The sequence below is a fragment of the Ciona robusta genome, chromosome 3 (genome assembly GCF_009617815.1).
Source record: "Ciona robusta chromosome 3, ASM961781v2".
Taxonomy (NCBI): domain Eukaryota; kingdom Metazoa; phylum Chordata; class Ascidiacea; order Phlebobranchia; family Cionidae; genus Ciona; species Ciona robusta.
The window spans coordinates 2,846,878-2,866,442 of NC_143237.1; the positions used below are offsets into that span (position 1 = coordinate 2,846,878).

At 36.2% G+C, this 19,565-nt stretch overlaps 6 protein-coding genes across 10 annotated transcripts in view; 4 read left to right on the forward strand and 2 right to left on the reverse strand.

Annotated features, from left to right (window-relative positions):
• LOC149737708 (lactadherin-like) overlaps positions 1-19,565 on the forward strand; it is a 129,535-nt gene that overhangs the window by 70,521 nt on the left and 39,449 nt on the right. The window lies entirely within an intron of this gene.
• Positions 1-19,565, forward strand: part of LOC149737709 (glutathione S-transferase theta-1-like) — a 100,603-nt gene that overhangs the window by 70,521 nt on the left and 10,517 nt on the right. The window lies entirely within an intron of this gene.
• LOC149737797 (1,4-alpha-glucan-branching enzyme-like) lies at positions 68-3,637 on the forward strand. 2 transcript variants are annotated; one of them, XM_089874597.1, is made up of 15 exons: positions 68-274; positions 333-499; positions 569-678; positions 747-878; positions 942-1,168; positions 1,240-1,449; positions 1,506-1,624; positions 1,685-1,824; positions 1,885-1,983; positions 2,072-2,182; positions 2,270-2,432; positions 2,520-2,704; positions 2,764-2,894; positions 2,985-3,102; positions 3,170-3,637. In XM_089874597.1, exons 1-15 carry the CDS (start codon positions 159-161, stop codon positions 3,497-3,499), a joined length of 2,358 nt encoding a protein of 785 aa, XP_089730723.1. In that variant the 5' UTR covers positions 68-158; the 3' UTR covers positions 3,500-3,637. The 2 variants fall into 2 exon arrangements, with proteins under 2 accessions (XP_089730723.1, XP_089730724.1); XM_089874598.1 differs by having other exon boundaries at positions 69-274; positions 1,688-1,824.
• LOC149737798 (putative monocarboxylate transporter 5) lies at positions 5,542-8,157 on the forward strand. 2 transcript variants are annotated; one of them, XM_089874615.1, is made up of 6 exons: positions 5,542-5,657; positions 6,069-6,221; positions 6,276-6,415; positions 6,490-6,754; positions 7,044-7,160; positions 7,553-8,157. In XM_089874615.1, the coding sequence occupies exons 1-6, from the start codon at positions 5,648-5,650 to the stop codon at positions 7,756-7,758; spliced, it is 891 nt and encodes a 296-aa protein (XP_089730741.1). In that variant the 5' UTR covers positions 5,542-5,647; the 3' UTR covers positions 7,759-8,157. The 2 variants fall into 2 exon arrangements, with proteins under 2 accessions (XP_089730741.1, XP_089730740.1); XM_089874614.1 differs by having other exon boundaries at positions 6,069-6,415.
• On the reverse strand, positions 9,006-14,973 carry LOC149737799 (putative methyltransferase-like protein 24). 3 transcript variants are annotated; one of them, XM_089874612.1, is made up of 8 exons: positions 14,009-14,973; positions 13,595-13,732; positions 13,202-13,231; positions 12,608-12,678; positions 11,930-12,134; positions 11,427-11,540; positions 10,468-10,562; positions 9,006-10,030 (listed from the first exon to the last, which is right to left on the reverse strand). In XM_089874612.1, the coding sequence occupies exons 2-8, from the start codon at positions 13,701-13,703 to the stop codon at positions 9,707-9,709; spliced, it is 948 nt and encodes a 315-aa protein (XP_089730738.1). In that variant the 5' UTR covers positions 13,704-13,732; positions 14,009-14,973; the 3' UTR covers positions 9,006-9,706. The 3 variants fall into 3 exon arrangements, with proteins under 3 accessions (XP_089730738.1, XP_089730739.1, XP_089730737.1); XM_089874613.1 differs by lacking the exon at positions 13,595-13,732 and having other exon boundaries at positions 14,009-14,968; XM_089874611.1 differs by lacking the exon at positions 14,009-14,973 and having other exon boundaries at positions 13,595-13,995.
• LOC149737800 (epoxide hydrolase 1-like) lies at positions 15,409-19,557 on the reverse strand. The gene is made up of 7 exons (XM_089874606.1): positions 19,392-19,557; positions 19,117-19,243; positions 18,551-18,645; positions 17,925-18,114; positions 16,954-17,189; positions 16,598-16,719; positions 15,409-16,042 (listed from the first exon to the last, which is right to left on the reverse strand). The coding sequence occupies exons 1-7, from the start codon at positions 19,555-19,557 to the stop codon at positions 15,926-15,928; spliced, it is 1,053 nt and encodes a 350-aa protein (XP_089730732.1). The 3' UTR covers positions 15,409-15,925.

The window sequence follows — 19,565 nt, forward strand, 5'->3', positions numbered from 1 at the left end:
GAAACTTTCCGGTTCAAGCAATTCCCAAGGGTTTAATTGTAAAGAGATTAGACAATATCGAGTATAAAAGGGTGGGCCGAAACAATACAACATCATCATTCAGTTCAAACTTCAATCAAAGCATCTTCACCCTCAAGACAATTCTGCTTCTTATCATAATGGAATGCTCAAGCTACAACAACCAAGTTATGCATCAGTTCAGAATTTCCGCTATTGAGAATCTCTTTCGTAGCTACCCTCAGCTACGAATGTACGAAGGCGACATTCAGGCAAGGTAAGTGTGATAGATAACAAATCGGTTTATATGCCGGTATAACAACTTTTTGTTGAAGATATGGAATGTTCGAGAAGACAAAGATGTCGATTGAAAGGAAGGAGGGTACGGAGCGATTTACTCAAGGACACAAGGAGTTCGGAGTGATAATGACGGGAGACGGAGGAGTAAGATGCATGGAATGGATTCCGAATGCGAGAGCTGTTTATCTAAAAGGAGAATTTAGTAAGACTCGTTTTTTGCTTAGTAGCTTGTAAAGAAAAAGTCAGACTTCCAATTGAAATCATTTGACAGATAACTGGAATCTTGTTCAATATCGGGAGATCGGGTTCGGTAAATGGGAACTCTTTATTCCTCCAAACCGAGACGGATCTTGTGCTATTCGTCACTGCAGTGAGCTTAAGGTAAGTTTAAAAGTAATTGTGAAACCTATGTTGAAAACTGCTGGTATTATGTATGAAATTCTGTACAGATCGTTATTGAAACGAAAGACAACCAACGAATCGAACGAATTTCTCCATGGGCAAAGTATGTTGTTCAGCGTGGGGGCAACCAAGGATTTCAATGGAGGTTCTGGAATCCTCCTTCGTCGCAACAAGTACAGGTCTGATGTCATTACAACAACGTGTACGATTATATTTCTTGTTCTTACGGTTTTGCTTTGCAGTTTACTCATACACGACCAAACAAACCGGATCGTCTTCGTATCTACGAAGCACACATTGGAATTGCATCCGATCGTTGTGAAGTTTCCACTTACCGTCACTTCACAACAAACGTTCTTCCTCGCATTCGGGATCAGGGATACAACTCGCTTCTTCTTATGGCTGTGATCGAACATTCCTACTACCCAAGTTGGGGATACCAAGTCACTAATTATTTTGCCACCTCCAGGTAATATCAGCGACCATCTAACCGACTTATAAGCAAATCATAGCAGTTAATTAACGGCCGTAACATTTCAGTCGGTACGGAACACCTGAAGAATTCAAAAAACTTGTCCAAACTGCTCATGGAATGGGTATCTATGTGATGGTTGACGTCATGCACGGAGAAGCATCCAAGAACGTTCTGGATGGATTGAACATGTTTGATGGAACTGAGGCTTGCTTCTTTGAAGAGGGAGCTAGGGGTTTCAACAACGAACATGATACCCGAATTTTCGATTATAAAAAGTATGCGATAGTTTTAAAAATAAATATTTGCATGTACATTTATTATAAACTTGCAGATGGGAAACTCTTCGATTCCTTATGTCGCAATTACGTTATTACGTCAACGAATATCACGTCGATGGCTTCCGATTCAACGGATTGTCATCAATGATCTTCCACGACTCGTCCAGATATGGTATGTATGGGTTGTACGTTCAATGAAACAAAGTTTCTATTTTTAAGTTTTTTTTCCCAGCAGATCAACGATTTTCTCTCCGAGATAATCAAGACTCCCAATACTTCGGAATGCAAATGAAAACTGACGGTTTGGCCTACATCATGTTAATGAACGATATGCTTCACAATTTCTACCCGAACGTGATCACCATTGCTGAGGTAAAAGCACCTTAATATCACCTTGTGATTGGTGAAGATTCCTAACTTGTTCAATTACAGGATGTACCAGGTATGCCAGCTCTTTGCAGACCCGTAAGCGAAGGAGGACTTGGATTCGACTACAGGCTTTCTAAGGATGCTGCAAACGTATGGGCAAAGGTTTGTTCATACCAGCTACGCATCTTACTAAAATTAGTATATTCATTGTTACGTGACAGTTGTTATCAAGCAAAATTCATGTTTACAGTTATTCAATGATACGCGAGACGAAGATTGGAATATGCATTTTATCAGACAAATAATCAGAGAAAATCGAGTCGAAGAAAAACGAATCATGTTCACAGAACATCACGAACAGGTTTGTTGGAAAAGATGTATCACGAGATGATTTTTAGAGTGTTCCATCTCACATTGATTGTTTTAATCGACTTCTTGTAATTCTCAGAACGAAGTTGGTCGAATGACAATGAGTCGTAAATTGATCGGAGATTCGTCAATGTCGGAATCACAACAGTTGACCCCATGTTTAGATCGTGGGTTGAGTCTGTATAAGATGACTCGGTTATTTACCCACGCATTTGCCGGACAAGGATTTCTTAACTTTATTGGTGAGTTATGTAAACTTGTTTGCCTTTGTTATAACTATGCGTTTTAAAAGTTGTTTATGTATCTCTTATTGTGATACATTTCCATAGGGAATGAGTTTGGCCATCCTGACTGGGTTGAGCTCCCTTCCCCTTCAAATAATGACAGCTACCAACTCGCTCGAAGACAGTTTCATCTAGCTGACAACCAACAACTTAGATACAAGTTTCTAAACCGATTCGACCGAGCTATGAACAAGACAGAAGAGCGATATGGGTGGTTAAAATCTAATCAGGTACATTATTTCAAACGAAATCTTCATTAATCTGATGTATAACAACTTCCACATAATAGGCTGTAGTAACTCGAGCAGAGGAAAGTGACAAGGTGTTTGTGTTCGAACGTGCTGGACTTATTTTCGCGTTTAACTTTCACCCAACGAAGAGTTACCCAGATTACAGAATCCCAGTGGAACGATTTGGAAGGTAGACGAATGCGCAAATCTTTTATATTTACATGCATACATACAAGCAATGTCTTTAACCGGATATTATTCCAAACTTGAATATTTTCAGCTATAAAATTGTGTTGGATTCTGATGGTCGTTGCTTTGGTGGTCACAGCAGAAACCAATCCAATATTGAATTCCATGCCAAGACGGGTCATTACGACAACTTCCCTAATTCAATGATGGCAAGTTTATATTAACAAAGTGTTTTGAACCCTAGAACTTTTTTTAAATCGTTTGCTTAACTTTTAGATCTACTTGCCTTCAAGATCAGCTTTGGTGCTTTCTCTTTCCAACCTTGCACACAGAAGCAACTACGTCAACAGTAGCAACAACGCTTGCACTTCTTACTACGGCCCAGGCCAAAATGACTCAATTTCTGGCTGCAGCCGTAATGTTCGATTTGATCTCGAACGCCACAGTGAATCCTCCAAATATAACGACGAAAGCCGATCCTCATTTGGAGCATACGACAACAAATTCACCAGTGGAGCATATGGTCAAGATTTTAACAAAAGATCTTACAGCGACGAATACAAGAACCGAGGTCATGAATACAACAGTCGTCAGCAATACTGGTAGAACCATTCGCACCAAACCTGTAGACTCTTTTTGTGGAATACGTGTCTTATTGTGTGTAGATTTGTGTTGTATTGTTGTGGAATTCTGATTGTTCGATGCCTTATAAATATTAATGTCCAATAAACGAAGTTTAATTTATTCATGCTTGTTGCTTTGGGTTATAAAGTAAAACAGTCAATATACTCTTGCTGAGTGCAGAACTTACTTTTTTCAGCTGTACACTTAACACCTTAGCATTCGATTCTCTCGTCACATTTGGTAGTAAACAAAGAAATTTCAAATAATTATAAAACCGTATCCTCATGACTACCATAGACCGTTGGTAATTGTTTAAAACACGATCAGGATTTTTGGATATTATGTGCTAAAGGTGTCCCCTTTCCCCCCACCCTACTATGCTTTATTAAACTACGATACCATAACTTGATGATTCAAACTCGCAAACCAAGAAATTTCGACAGTTTTAATATGAATCCAAGAGCATTTATATGCTTTCTATCTGTCATTGAAAAAATGTTATATTCGTTCAACATCCCATTTTAATAATTAACAACAATAATCATCCCTACCGCGCGCTTTGTTGGACCGTAAGAAAACTGTCGAATAATACTTGGACATTTTGGGTTCACGATCAATTGTGAATCACGAAGCTGTTTTAAAATTAAAAAGAAACACCCAATGCCATGGTTGAATTTATTTCCGATTGATATTACAACAGCTTTGCGGTTGCAACCAGGACCATATCTTTTAAGAAAGCAATAAGCTATAGTGTACAAGCGGTAAAACGCTTATTTGCGTGCGGTGGTTGGTAAACCTTCAATTATTTCAGAAATATATTCAACATAAAAAAAAACATATTTCTCGGAGTGCTGTGTATTAAGCAAATGTTTTCATATAGTTACTGTCTGTTTATTTTTATAGCCACAGCGAACCTGGTAAACAAAACGTCAGTACATTTCTTCTACGAACAGATATTAGTTTTAAAAAGGCTTCTATATGCATGAACGCGTTGATGGATCAACTAGAACGCGTCGCTTAACGTTTGTTACAGTAATTTGAGTCGTGGCATTTTTAGGTATAACAGCGCAGGCCGGCTATGTACAAGTAAAATTAACAACATCGATTATAACTTGAAATTGTGTTTCGAACACCAGCATGGGTGAGTGTGATGATTATTTTGGTTTCAGACTGGGTTTTGATTAAACGAAACTGTTATAATTTATTGCAGCTGATCAAAACGTTACCGAGCATAGACCTTCTGTGCTTCAACTTGTAAAAAACAATCTAAAAATGGTTAGTTGTAAAATTTTTATTTTTTTAATTTTAAAATTTTGTAAAATTATCTTTTTAGAGATGGGGCTGGGTCGTAGTAGTGGCAGCCTTTTTTCTTAATGCAGCCCCTACTCTAGAAGTAGCAAGTTTTGGTACCATCGTATCACCATTATCTCATGAATTCAATGCCACTAGATTCGAATCCGGTAAATTAAAATTCATAAAAATATGATGCTCATTTTAAATGCTTGTCGAGTTTTTACGTGTTATCCTAATTAATTTATTTTATTAATCTAAAATAACAATGGTTTTAAACAGCCCGTTCTTACAGTGACTGATTGCGAATCGCTTAAAATAGTCTTATATTATGTATTTAGTATATTTATTGAAGTGTTATTAAACATATACTTTTTATTTGATACCTTGGTTAAACTCTTTTTTTGCTGTATTGGGGAAGTTTTCGGTTCGATTGATACGAGCATGTTCTTTAAGGGTGGATTGGATCGTTGGTTGCTGGTTTCGCCCGTGGCATTTCACCAGTTAGCAACATCCTCATTCAAAGTCGTCTTGGTGCGCGATATGTTGCGTTGATTGGAGTAATTGGAGCTTCAGCTGCTTTGCTAGCATCGTCGTTCGTTCGTAATCTGTATTTGATGTTTCTTACCTACAGGTTAGAATAAACATTAAGTAAATATATACGACCTAATGAGCGTCTTTTAAACCGCTCTAAAAACTTTTGATCTGCCATATTTCTTTTCTCGCAGTATTTTATTTGGCATAAGCTTTAACTTCATTATAAACTCGGGCACGGTTTTGCTTGGCGCATACTTTCCTAACGAGAATCGGGCTCTTGCCACTGGACTTGCTTCAAGCGGGATGTCGTTCGGTGAGACGTTGTTATGATGTATATACACAGATTTAACTAGCCTTATTTGCTATGTTCCATGCGATTGCTATGGAAAACATTAAATAACTCATATTTATATACCGCTTCCAGTTGTGATAAACTGACATTTTATTTAGCTTTTCCTGACTTAAATAATGGATATCTACAAACAAATAGTAAACGATAACACATCTTAATCTAAAGTAAACGCTTTACCAAAATAACTACTACAGTAACTGAACCGACGTTGACTATACTAAACTGACGACTCTGCACAACACGACGCAACAAAAGCGTTAATTACTCGACGCGCGCTGCAGGAATAAAGCACCGAATAAATGCTATCAAAGCGAGACCAGGAAGCGAGTGAAATACCCCAGCAATTGGTAACCGCACGCTTGTGTTTTACAGGAGCCTTATTATCTAATGTCATATCCGAGGTTATTGTTACAAAGCTTGGATGGCGGCACAGGTTTCAAATATTTGCATCAATCATTTTTGTAGTTGGCTTACCATGCGTAGCTACATTTAAACCCGCAATTGAAAGCACATCTTCACGTGAAGGTATCTTTAAACAAACGCCAAGTTGCTATTTCTTTTTAATATGTTTTTTTTTAGAAAATTCCGATACGATAGTGATCACCAAGTCAAACAGATGCGAGGCGTTCATAACCTTGTGTAAAACACCCGCCTTCTATTTGTGGTTGTTTGCAACTTTATGCTGGAGTGTAAGCTACTACCTGCCCAGCGTCTTTCTTGTAAGTGCTTTCTAAATACACTTTACTTATGGTTAGTAAAGACGAAACTTTAACTAGCTTATTGTTTCTTGCAGATTGATTACATGGAAAGTATCGGTATACCTTCTGCAACCGGAGCTTGGGTATTAACTGCATACGGGGTTGCCTCTTTTGTTGGCAGAATACTTGCCGCTATTATTGGTGAAAAGATTATGGCTTACGGTTCAATGTTTGGGGAAGATTCATGCAGAAGATTTAGTCTTGCGTCCGTTTATGTTGTTTGTTCAGTAATCGCGGGCCTTGTAACAATGCTAACGCCACAGTGGAAATATTTAGGAGTCGTCTACGCTTATGTAATAGGTATGGTACTCTCAAGCATAAGATTAATATACCACACATAACATGTCTTATATATTTTCCAATCGAGTTTAATGATTTGACGTTTTTCTAACTCGTAGTGATAGGGATATGGTTATATAAATTTATTATGCTGTATGCTTTATGGGTATACCAATAATACTGCATGTTTTAACGCTTGACTATCAAATGAGATGATAAAAGGATTAAAACATATTACAAGATACCCTAACGCCCCAACCTACTTAGCATTAGTTGTTTAAATGTTTCACACAATTCTTTACAACAACAGTAATAGGGTGTACTACGTCGGCGCTTCAATCTGTAATGTTTGCTTCCACGATGCAATTCTTTGGAGATAAACTGGGGATTGATGTATGGGGATATGCAAACCTTACGCTGGCCATAGGTAACAATATATAGTAAACGTTTTAACCAAAAACAAAAAAAAAATATTTCAAAACCGGAACACTGTATACTCTCAAGTATTATCATATGGGGGTAAGACGGGATGCCGGTAGCACATAAAGCCCCGTATTTCTAGATCGTGTTTTTGACAATTTATAACGGTATTTTAAAAACGCGAGGGTATACATTTTTATAACTCAGCATGTTTTTTTGTTTAGATTATTACCAAATATGAAGAACAATTGAAATAGAAATACATTCCATCTTACCCTACCTTAACTCTAGCTATTAATTCAGTACTATTTTATACTTACAATACTAATACTATTGTAATTATACTACAATACTATTATAATTATAAAATAGTATACTGAATTAATATTTGCAATTTAGGCATGGTAACTGGGCCGGTTGTATCAGGAGCAATATACGACGTCACCGGATCTTATGTTTCCGCATTATATATGTGTGGTGGACTCTTTTTTGCTTGTGCATTTACCACATTAATTCTCCCTATTGTTCTACGTCACTCTCCACCAAAATTAGAAGTTATGTCGGATGCGGTGATTCGGAACGACCACGTGACAGATGTTATGTAGACTAGATATGAACCGAAATATACACCTTCTCGTGACAAAATAATTGCAATGGTTTATTATAGTGGGGTAAGACGGGACACCTTTTGCAAGTTATATATCAAAATATTCTGAACGTGTTTTGAACAATTAATAACGGTCTATGGAAGTCGTAAGAATGTGGTTTTTATTATTTTTAAAATAATCGTTCTTTACTATTAAATGGGACGAAAAAATAGAATAAAAAACTTGGCTTTGTGACACGTTAATGGTGAATACGCCGCCTCCAATCCACGGTTTGAGGCCCCATGCTGCTACCAATGTATTTTAAATATCTGATGTTTATCTTAATATTTAAACGTTCAATAACAAAATGAGAAACGTACATAATGCAGATAACGGATAAATATTCAAAGGTTTGTTTTTAATGAATACCCAAATATACAATGTGATTTTAATAAAGAAGGTTTTTGAAAGAAGGAGAGAAAATAGGTATAGTTCAAATGTGTGTAGAGAAATGCATCAGAGATAACCAAACATAGTTGATATTTTTTCAACTCTAAGGCGGCGCAGAAAGGTCAAGTGTAGCAGGTACTCAAGCGCGGATGGTTGGCGAATCGAGAGCGCCGAATGAATCTGTATAAGCGGTATTCACTATTCATGTTCTCTTAGCTTTTCTCCTTGTAAAACTAACTGCGGTATAAGATTGTTAGTGGGTGGTTTCAGATTGCGGCCTACACAATTGGTAAAAAAATGTTAAAATAGATCAAAATTTATGGCATACCGTTATAAATTTTACACCGTCGCTTATATATTTAATGCCAAAGACTCTGGTAAACAAAACGAGGTAACTTTTTCGTCGCATATATTTACGATAAAACGGATAAACGTTATGTTCAACTAATTGATAAACAGAATAGGACACCAGACAATTTAAATACGTGTGGATGCTCCCCGTCCGAAAACGAATCCAACTGATGTGGTAGTGGGCAACGGTACTTCCGTAAAGGTACCACTTCTAGAGAAATTATCGTTTAGTGACTTTGAAGCAATTAGTTGGTTAAGTTGAACGCTTGAGGTTGTTCCTCAGTAGGTGTCGCTCGGAATGTGATGCTTCGATAGTCACGGCGTGCGAGTCTCCCGACGCAGTAGGTTGAACGCTATCCCTAGTCTCGTAGGGTCTAATACCAATTGTCCTTTTGGAATATCTAGCCTCGATTATAAAGGACGACTCGGCCAGTGTTAAATCTGTGTTGCAATGACTCGAACAGTATCTGATTATATCTTTATTGTTAATTCGTATGCGACGGTAAATATAAGTTGCAGCAGTTGGCATGACTACTTATTCAGTCCCTTATTTAAATAGAATATATATATAAATAACACGGTTAATTTGTACAAGTGAATATATATGTAACTTAAACTGCGATATCTCAAAAGGGCGTTACTGCGCTAAACTTCTAATATGATAATAACAACGTATACATGGTATATGCGATACTGTAGCGATCCTGCTTCCGGTTTTCACACGTTACGAATGCAGTGATTATACATGCTTCCGGTTTCACACGTTACGAATGGGTCAGCCAAATAGGTCGGCTTGTGTGTGAACGAGAACAAGTATAATTAATAATGCGTCATAAATTAACTCTGATAGATATTTGGAAATATGAGACAAGAAATGTCTCCAACGTGTCCAACAAGAACAAATGTTCGGCCAAAATGAATCTACAAAACAAACGGCACATTCGTAAAAACAGGCTTGTGTGCATGATAAAAACATGAAGTTATATAACAAGGTGGGAGTAGACGGGACACTTTTAGAACACAATATTCAAATATCCTGATCGTGTTTTAAACAATTAGCCAATCGGAGTCCTGAAGAAACGGTTTTATAATTCTTTGAATGATTTTTCTTACTACCAATTGGCAAGAGAAAATAGAATGAAACGGTGTCCCATCTTCCACCACCTTACTTTACAACGCATGTATCTGTCACTTGGGTGTTAACTTGCGTAATTTCCCACAGCGCCGTGTTTATTCCGTATGCTAAATACGGCCGCACGTTTTTCTCTCCGGTTATTGTAGGGTCGTTAAAAATCGTTTGTAAGTATCTGACATTGTCCGTCACGTTGAACGTTTTATATCCTTTATCGTTCATTTGCATCATCTGTTGATACACAGTGCGGCATCTATTCAACCACTTCGGTCGTGAAATTGGTCCAGGAATGTGGATTTCCATTGTAAGTTGGCGAACACAGCTGTGCAAGCCAGTGTCCAGTAGCTCTTGCATTAGCTGTGTATATTAAAACACATAATCAGTTTGGTATATACAACAAGAGAGCATAGCTTTGGTTAATGGACACGATAATTACGAGTCTACGACGTCATTTGTACATTTATTATACGTAAATACGTATTGTTTTATAAAACGAAGAGACCAATAAAATACAAAAAATGGGCATTTTTTTATTTATAGCGCCTAAAACATCTTATCGTGTAATTAAACTGTACCATACATTTTCGACGTACTGATTTTGAACAAACAGTGTGACTAAACGTCTAATATCAGTTAAGAGCTATGAGGCTAAGAGATATGAGAATAAAAAATACCGAAATTTTCAAAGCAAAAAACAAACACAACTATTCGAAGAAAGGTTTTATAACAGACAGCGATAAGCGGCATCAAAACAGACCTCAATACGACAATAACAAATAGCAAATTTAACTTGCCCTGTCTTCGAAGCCACCCCCGTCTGGAGCGTCGGTGTCTACTTTCAATACATCCAAAACTCTTCCGGAATGTCCGAGCTCTTTCAAGATGGTTTCTATACAGTAAAACATACGATAACGCTTTATTTATAAGATAATACCTGGATAGTTGCATGGTCACTTTTATGCGCGTAAGTACTCGCATATTTACTCGCAAAAACAAAGTTAACACGCATAACGTCATAAGCGTGTCATCTGCTGTAGGAGGTTGGTTGTTACTCGCATTATGCAAAAAGTAATGTGAAAAGACAGTTTCACTTTTAAGAGCCTAATCTTTTTTGGGTATTAATTTTATAGGTTTTCGTTGGTAATAGCACCATAAAGTATTAAAACTCATTTTATAAACTAGATTTATTAATATCGCGCTAAAATAAGCTTACTCAATGTTAATACGAGCATAAACCAATGACCATGCAAAATAACGCGGGTTAGCGAGTTATCATATGACGAGTTAATGCGGATCGTTATTTGCATTAACTTTTTACCATGCTAAAAGGGTAATAGTGATTAGCAGGTCTGCCTCTTGCACCGTTACGTTTAATGAGTCATCACATTTCAGTGATTTCACATATAATGGAGAAATGCAATAATCCTATATATAAAGGTGGGGAAAGACGGAACATCTTTAGCGGGAAATATCAAAATATCCTAATCGTGTTTTAAACAGTTAACAACGGTGTGCGGGAGGCGTGAAGGTACGGTTGTATGATTCTTTAAATTTTCTGTGTTTACTAGCAAATGGGAAATGAAAATAGAATAAAAAGGTGTCCCATCTCCCCCCAGCCTAATATACATAATAAAACGTTATACCTTGCAAACAAGACTAACATACCAGCACACAAGCAAAAAAATACCGACGCTGGTATTTGTTTTCACTTTTCAATATACATCTTATAAGCTGTTGTTATAGATATACTTACTAAGTGTTCTCATCTTCCAGCCGCTTTCATCTGCATCGAGATCCTTATCTGATATTCCAATCTTATGGAAGGTTACACCCGAAGGAAACACTCGACCATCTTCCCACTCCGTACCTATGTACAACATATGTTTCACAACTATTGAAGCGGTTACGAATATGTAGTATAGGGTGGGTTAAGATGGGATACCGTTAACACAAAAAAAGCATATTTCCTGTTCGTTTTTTGAACAATTAACAACGCTCTTTTAGAGCTACGGCGCTACGATTATATAGTTATGTAAATATTCTTTGTTTGGGCAAAGAAAAAAATGAATGAAAACAAGAACCACTTTACCCCAACCCAGCACTGTATATATATATAACGATTTTCGTTTTCCGACCTTGCGAGAATAAATCAAATCACATTTTATTATTCACATACCACGTAATTTTAGTATATTCTAGCTTCTAGGTTGGAATCAAGCTGTTAAAATGATGTACAGGAAAATTATGTTCTCATACTTGGGTCAAATGAGTGAACTTCGCAGCCTTTGTTCGCCAAAGCTTCATCAAAACTAATATCACCACCGATACCAAACGAATAGACGAGACATTTATGCGACGAGCTTGACTGAAGAGGCCAATACTTATCTTCAAAACAGATTTCGTAACTTCCGTCTCCATTATGGCTATTTCCACCAATTCGAGCGGATTTTTTACATTGATACTGAAAGAAGGTTAACGTTATTAAGCGCAAATGAGCACATCAAAAACTTTTAGTGATTTTGTTTGAAACATATTTGCTGTATAAACCTGCTAAACCAAATTAGAAAACTTGGCGAAAAAAATATGTAATGGTTCGTTCCTATCCAAAACGACATATAGTAGGATAGGGGGGAGCTGGGACACTTTTTTATTCTATTTTATCGTTCCATTTGATAATAAAAGAAAACATTCAAAGAATTATATTCACGACTCCAACTGACCGCTCTTAACTGTTTAAAACTCAACCAGTACATTTAAATATTATGTGCTAAAGGTGTTCCGTCTTCCCCCACCCTACTATGAAGTTACATATGAATCCGCCAGTTAAAAACATGAAAATCCCATTTCAGCGCATTCCTTTCTTTTTATATAGTTTTTTTTCTAGAAAAAATTGTTTAATGTATATGGTTCAAAAAATTAGTTCAAGATTAAAACCTGAAGTTTGTGAACAAATTCCCAAAGTCTTTCGGATTCCTCCTGTGGAGGCGCATGGCCAATAACTCCGACTAAGTGGAATATCGTATATTAGTTTTAATTGCGATTACTGCTTACTGGTATATACGGAAATAAAGTCATATTTAATAATAATAATTGCGTGTCTAGTTAGAGAAATCTGAACTGAATGTACGATTTTTTTCGTTTCAAACGGTTTCGTTTTTGAGTTATAGGAATTCGTATTTTAACCGGTGACGTCATGAAACTTCTCGCTTGAGCGCGCGCCTTGCCCTTATATCGGGGAAACGGCGGGCTTTCCATTTTCTCTTGTTGTCATCTTGAAACGACTAAAATCAATAATTTTACACGTTACAAAATTTCTTGGTCAACGAATGATCGTACTGTTCGGGCGTTTGGCGGAATGTAATCTATCTAAATACTCTTAGAAATCATTAAAACACGCTGTGTGCGTAATAAATTTAAAATTAACTACAACAGTAGTAGCAGAGGCAGAGTCTACCAAGTTTGTAAACTTGTTTAGTTTAGTATAGTATACTCTATAGGTGAACTTGCGTTATCGTATTTATGACCTACCGTTATAATTTTCGTGGACGGTGAGCACTTCTGCAAACAAAAATAAATTTATGCTAGTAAATATAAAAACACAAGAAATTAGACACAGCGATACAGGGAATTCCCAAAGGGTATGTGGTATAAGAAAGTATCCAGCTGTTGCCGTGCCAGTGTTTTCGTCCTAAGTAGTGACAGTGGCCTATATACAAAGTATGTGCGGCACGAAATGCATGCCTTTTGATGCCAGTATGGGTTCCTGTATTTAAACTAATTCTCTTCCTGAAAACAAACTTAAGTGCTTACACCTATTGAACCGATCCCCTGACTTTGCTTCAAAGCGAAAAATCACAAATTCGTATTTTAAAGAAAAGGTACACCTTTTGTAAACGAATGAGTTGCGTAACATTAACCTACCTATGGTTCTGAAAAGTGCATACTCCAACGTTCTGATGTTATAATAAGTAAACATAATGATAAATATGATTATGCAGATCACTGGGAAACTCTTATAGATTCTCATCATTTACTGAGCTGTAAGTGATTTGAACTGCTCTGTTGCAAATGTAAAGATAGTTTGTTTGAGCGGCCTGCGAGATAGTGCTATTGTAGACACTACTGAATTATTTATGAACAAACAATGGTACAGTATGCTGTCTTTTACAACTATATAGCCTACCTTTTTAGACTGAAACAAGAGAAAAATGAAAAAGTAAACAAATATCCGCAGACTGTAAAATAACAGAAATCTGCCAGCGCCCGTTTTAACGACCGATTGGCTATTACTTTGACCTCTCACAAACTGACTGCTTTAACAACACGTTACATTACCTCTCATAACAACGCCGAGAGAGTCAAACACGTCGGAGAGAGCGCATAATCCAAAGAAGCATGCAGCACGAGATGCAAGATAATTGTTTATGTATCTCTGGTTACATCATATGTTTAGGCATCTATGGTTACATTCATCCGCCCGTACATTGTGTTAGGTTACAACTATTCTAATGCTCGCATAGTTTATTATATACAGTCAGTTGAACGTGCATGCTGTATTTCCTCCTTTCTACACAAACCTTGATTAGGAAATGTAGACACTACTGAATTATTTATGAACAAACAATGGTACAGTATGCTGTCTTTTACAACTATATACCTTTTAGACTGAAACAAGAGAAAAATGAAAAAGTAAACAAATATCCGCAGACTTTAAAATAACAGAAATCTGCCAGCGCCCGTTTTAACGACCGATTGGCTATTACTTTGACCTCTCACAAACTGACTGCTTTAGCAACACGTTACATTACCTCTCATAACAACGCCGAGAGAGTCAAACACGTCGGAGAGAGCGCATAATCCAAAGAAGCATGCAGCACGAGATGCAACATAATAATTACCAAGCGCGCCTGCCTCTAACCCAGAGGTAATGGCTTCAAGACTCTAGCTGCTAACATTATGAGCGTATGTGTCTTTGGGCAAAACAGTTAACGGCAACTGCTCTAATCCATTGGTCACTAATGGGTGATCCAAATTATCAGCCACGCGAGGTGTAGGCTATAATACAGAATAGGCTACCTGTGTTATAACGAACGCTGTTTTTCGGCTACGCGAGGATAAAATAAATTACATCATATGTTTAGTCATCTATGGTTACATTCATCCGCCCGTACATTATGTTAGGTTACAACTATTCTAATGCTCGTATAGTTTATTATATACAGTCAGTTGAACGTGCATGCTGTATTTCCTCCTTTCTATACAAACCTTGATTAGAAAATGCATTTTTGGCTTACCACAGATAAGAGAGTCTACTGGTAAATACGTTATAGGCCGTGATTATAGTCAGTTTACGAGGTACTCGCGTGTTGCGTTTTACTTGAAATCGATACACCTTGTAAGTGATCAGATTGTGAACACACTATAAAAGATTGCTTGTCTGTCAACCTAGTTACATGTTTAGATGGAATTCCAATCCAATCCGATCATGTAAACAAGTATGTGATTAGTCCATCTGAATCCAAAACTGGCTTAAAGCTTTGGTTACAATCTGTGGTACATATTAGGTTTAAATGCATTATTCCTCCAAATTAAAAACATATCAGCACATGGAGACAACAGCAGAAATAATGTAGCAACTTGTCCTCGATTCAATAGAACTATGCCTTTAAATAATATATCCGAATAAGCTCTAGGATTACAAACTGCACAATTAATGCTGAAAACTAATTCACCCACACAGTATATAATTTTATTGCATAATTAAATTGAAGAAAAAACAATGGTCAACAAACATGTAGTTTACAAAATGTACTACTTCTTGCAATAGTAATTAGACTCACTAAATTTACTGCACATTAAAACTGTATTGAAGACTTTAAACGTGATTTATCAAGTGCATAAATTACTAGTGACATAGTCAACTAAAAATAAACAATCAAAATATGATTTGAAGATAATTGGCATTTAAGCTATATAACTAATTAAGGGCTTGCATGATATGCATGTTAAAAATTCTAGAAACAGCTGGAGAATAATATATGTTATTAGGTATATAGGCATTAAGGCATGTCAATTACATTGACAAGAGTTTCAGGAATATATTAATATATTGGTTTATATCTGGATGTTTCACAGATATCTTAAAATTCAGTACTCGATAAGTAAATCTACTTTAAAACTGTTTTAAAAAATTGGTTAAACACAGTTTTCCAGATTAATGCATGTAAACATTGGTGTAAATAAGTGATACGGCTACTGATTCTGCATTAAAAACTTTTCCATCTGTTCATGTACTTTCTCTGGTTCATCCTGGTTAACCCAATGACTTGCACCAGGAATCATGGCCACGGTAATGTCAGTTGCCCCACCCTGAAATAAATACTGAGATTGGCTACTTTTGTTTAAGACATATTCTAGTTTTAAAAGCCAAGACACAAAGCGAGAAACTGTTTCCATTAAAATTTATCTGTAACATAAAACAGGAACAATTTACTATTTGTAAAACAATGAGTTACAAACACCAAAACTGGGCATGTAGACCTCATGACTTAAGACTTATAGCACAGTACAATGTAGAATATTTAATTTGGGATTTATAGCATAATTTGACATCAAATTAAAGATTTCAAAGTGTTTTACAATCAAGCCAATTAGGCTTGATTGGCTGATGTGTCACTACTGAGCCGTGCAAGCATGTTGGATATCTGAATGAACAGACTAAAAGCTCTAGTTTTTGTGTCATCATTGTAATATTGTCTGGGTTGCGATTTCCTGCCACTTCAAACTATACTTTGTCTGGTTTGATGCTGGTGAGGAAATAAAAATGACTCAGTAGTGTCAAAAATAGCGCAGCCAGACAATGCAGTCATATATTTTTTTCCCGAGTTTTATAGGTTTAAGGTTCATTTTTGTAAACAAGCCCACCTTTGCAAGTTCTGCAAGTTCTTTGCCCAATGCAGCATCCTGATCACCCCATATTAACAATACTGGGTGAACTACCTTACGAGTTTTTGCTTTGAGACCAAATCCACGGTATATTGGGTTGACTGTAAAGTATAGACACAATTTTTTAACATTTAAAAATATGCATATATGAGTTTTCCTGTTATTTCTTCTTTGGTTTGGTAAAGGTCTTATCTATAGAAATACCTGAAGTTTTTAGGAATTAAAGTATTAGGAAATAGCCATATGTATTTTAACTCCTTAATATGTCACACTTAAAAAAGGTAACTCAGTTTTACTGTGGTGTACATAACATAAAATCATGTTGGTAAACTAACTTGCTCTGTAGTAGTTTAATGGACCCGAGATGTTGTTCCCTATGTAATGTTTATAGACATCAATTTCTTCACGAGTTAACTTGTTCGACTTATTTTTGATTCCCATCTTTTTTCCATTAAAAGCACTTCCAAGCAATCCAAAGTCTTTTGATTGTACCAAAAGTTCAGGCAGATATGGCATCTGATACAGGCATATGTACCAGCTCTTTAAGAATTGACTAAATCCTATGCCTTTTCTATAAAAAATAAAAAATGACATAACTTTTTTTATATCTCTTAAGATATGTAAGAATGAATGAGTGTAGCTGGCTTTATCTTCGGAAAACAACAGTCGTTATAACAGGGGGGTCTGTTTCATACGATACAACTTGTGCCAGCTTATGAGTTAACAAGAAAGTAACTTTATGGTTGATTGTTTTTTTGTAACTTTGTTAATGTTTGGATGACAATTTAGACAACCCATAAGTGATCACTGGGTTACAGCAATTGTCGTTAAGTGTCTTACCCAAGGACACCTAGCCGACAAGCCAGAAAACAATTACCTCTGAGTTAGAGGCATATGCACTAACCAAATATGCCACGACGCCACACTATGATAAGTATGCTAACAATGGTCAAATTGATTAAAACAATGAACTAATTAAGATAAGCAAAAATACTGTAGTCAGCTAAGATTACAAAGAAACCTCCAAAGTTAGTAATAAGTGACTACTGTCTGAGGGAATTGTGAGACTATATATGACAAATGATTAATTGTCCAGAAAATAATTATGACATTTAAATGTTAACATTATGTCAAAAAAGTTGAATAAAAAAGTAGAACCATTCCTTTGAGAATAGCAAATTTAAATAATTCCAGTATATTACAAATGTTTGCGAATTGGTAAACCATCAATATAAAGTATACAAATTCTGATCAAACAGTTGCAAGGTATTCGTATTTTTCCATTTTACAAATAGGGCAAACTTACCGTGCTGCTGTTGTATTTGGAGCATTCATGATGACCACTTTATCAACAAGATGAGGAAAGTATTTTGGTACTTCCCAAGCAATGGCACCACCCCAGTCATGTGCAACTAATGTAGCACGAGGGTAGCCAAGTGCTTCAATTATTTCAGCAACGTCGTTTACCAGATAATTCATGTGATATTTATTAATTTCTGCGTTGAATATCAATATACACATATTAAATCATAAAGTACAAACATTTTTACACAACTACACACTGCTACACAAATTTAATAGAAAAAATATACATAACTTATTTATTCTTGCATAGCGGGGAAACAAGCATTTGCTATTACATTAGTGTTCTATTTCACACACCTTGTGCTCATTATTACATTATTTTTAAAGGGATTTTTTGTGTTCGGTCGACAATGTAGACAATTCATACCGTGTCGCTTAAGTGGAACAAACGGTGGTAAGTATTTTGATTTTAAGCCCCTATTGGGCAGATTGCATATTTAATATAGGTATGAATGTTCAAATAACAAGAGTTGTTAGTCCTTCATCTCTTTGCCTTACAGTTTTTTGTAATGTGATTTGTCCAATATTTTTTTTGTAAAACAGAAACAACACTATACCATAATCCACCTTTTGGTTTATCTGAATTACCATACCCTCGAGAATGAAAAGCTACTATGTGGTATCTGTCACGGAATTTTTCAATAAGATATCTCCAACTATACCTGTGCAAGGTGGGATAATTTTTAATTGAATGAATAAATGAATGTAGCTTCCTTATCCTCGATGACCGAAAACAACAGTCGTTATAACAGAGGTGTTAATACACCTCGCACCAGCTTATGAGTTAAAAAGTATGTTACTTTGTGGGTAATTATTTATTTACGTTTTTTTTCTTGTGTGGCTGATAATTTGAACAATCCATTAGTGACCACTGTATTGGAACAATTGCCCTTAAGTATCTTGCCCACAATGATAGCAACAACGAGCGTGCTAACCAACTGTGCTACAGCGCAGGACTAATTAAAGACATATCCACATTTTGAAGAGTCATATCATGTTGTGTAATATAAAACTTTAAACATATCACGTACATGCAAGTTATGTAACATAGTATCAGTCCAATGCTGTGGCAAAGTGGTTAGCGTGCCTGTCTATATATGCTATGAAAGCCAAAATTAAAAATTTTAGCTTACCAGCATTCTGGGAAGCCATGCATACACAGCATAAGAGGTTTATCTGCTTCTCCAGCATGAACATATTCAAACTTCATGCCCGATTTTGTGCGGACAAAATCATGTTGAACATCAACTGCCTTTGCAACTAAAAGAGAAACAAGATTTTAAACAGGTGTGCATAAATTATTTATTACAGTTATGCAAGTAATTCACACTTTTCAGAAAAACTTGTTAACATTTAAACCAAACTGTTAATTTCTTTGAAAAGTAGAATACCTGCTCTCATTACTTACCATCAGGAAGTTTGCTGTGGTCTTTCTTTTCAAAGAAACTTGTTATCCCTTTCTTTCCTCCAAATAGAGTTGTGACAACAGTTGTAACAACCACAAAGACTGCCCAGAGAAAGCCAATTGCAAAGAAAAGCACACCAGTAATCCATCTAACCAACAGACCAGCCATAATACACA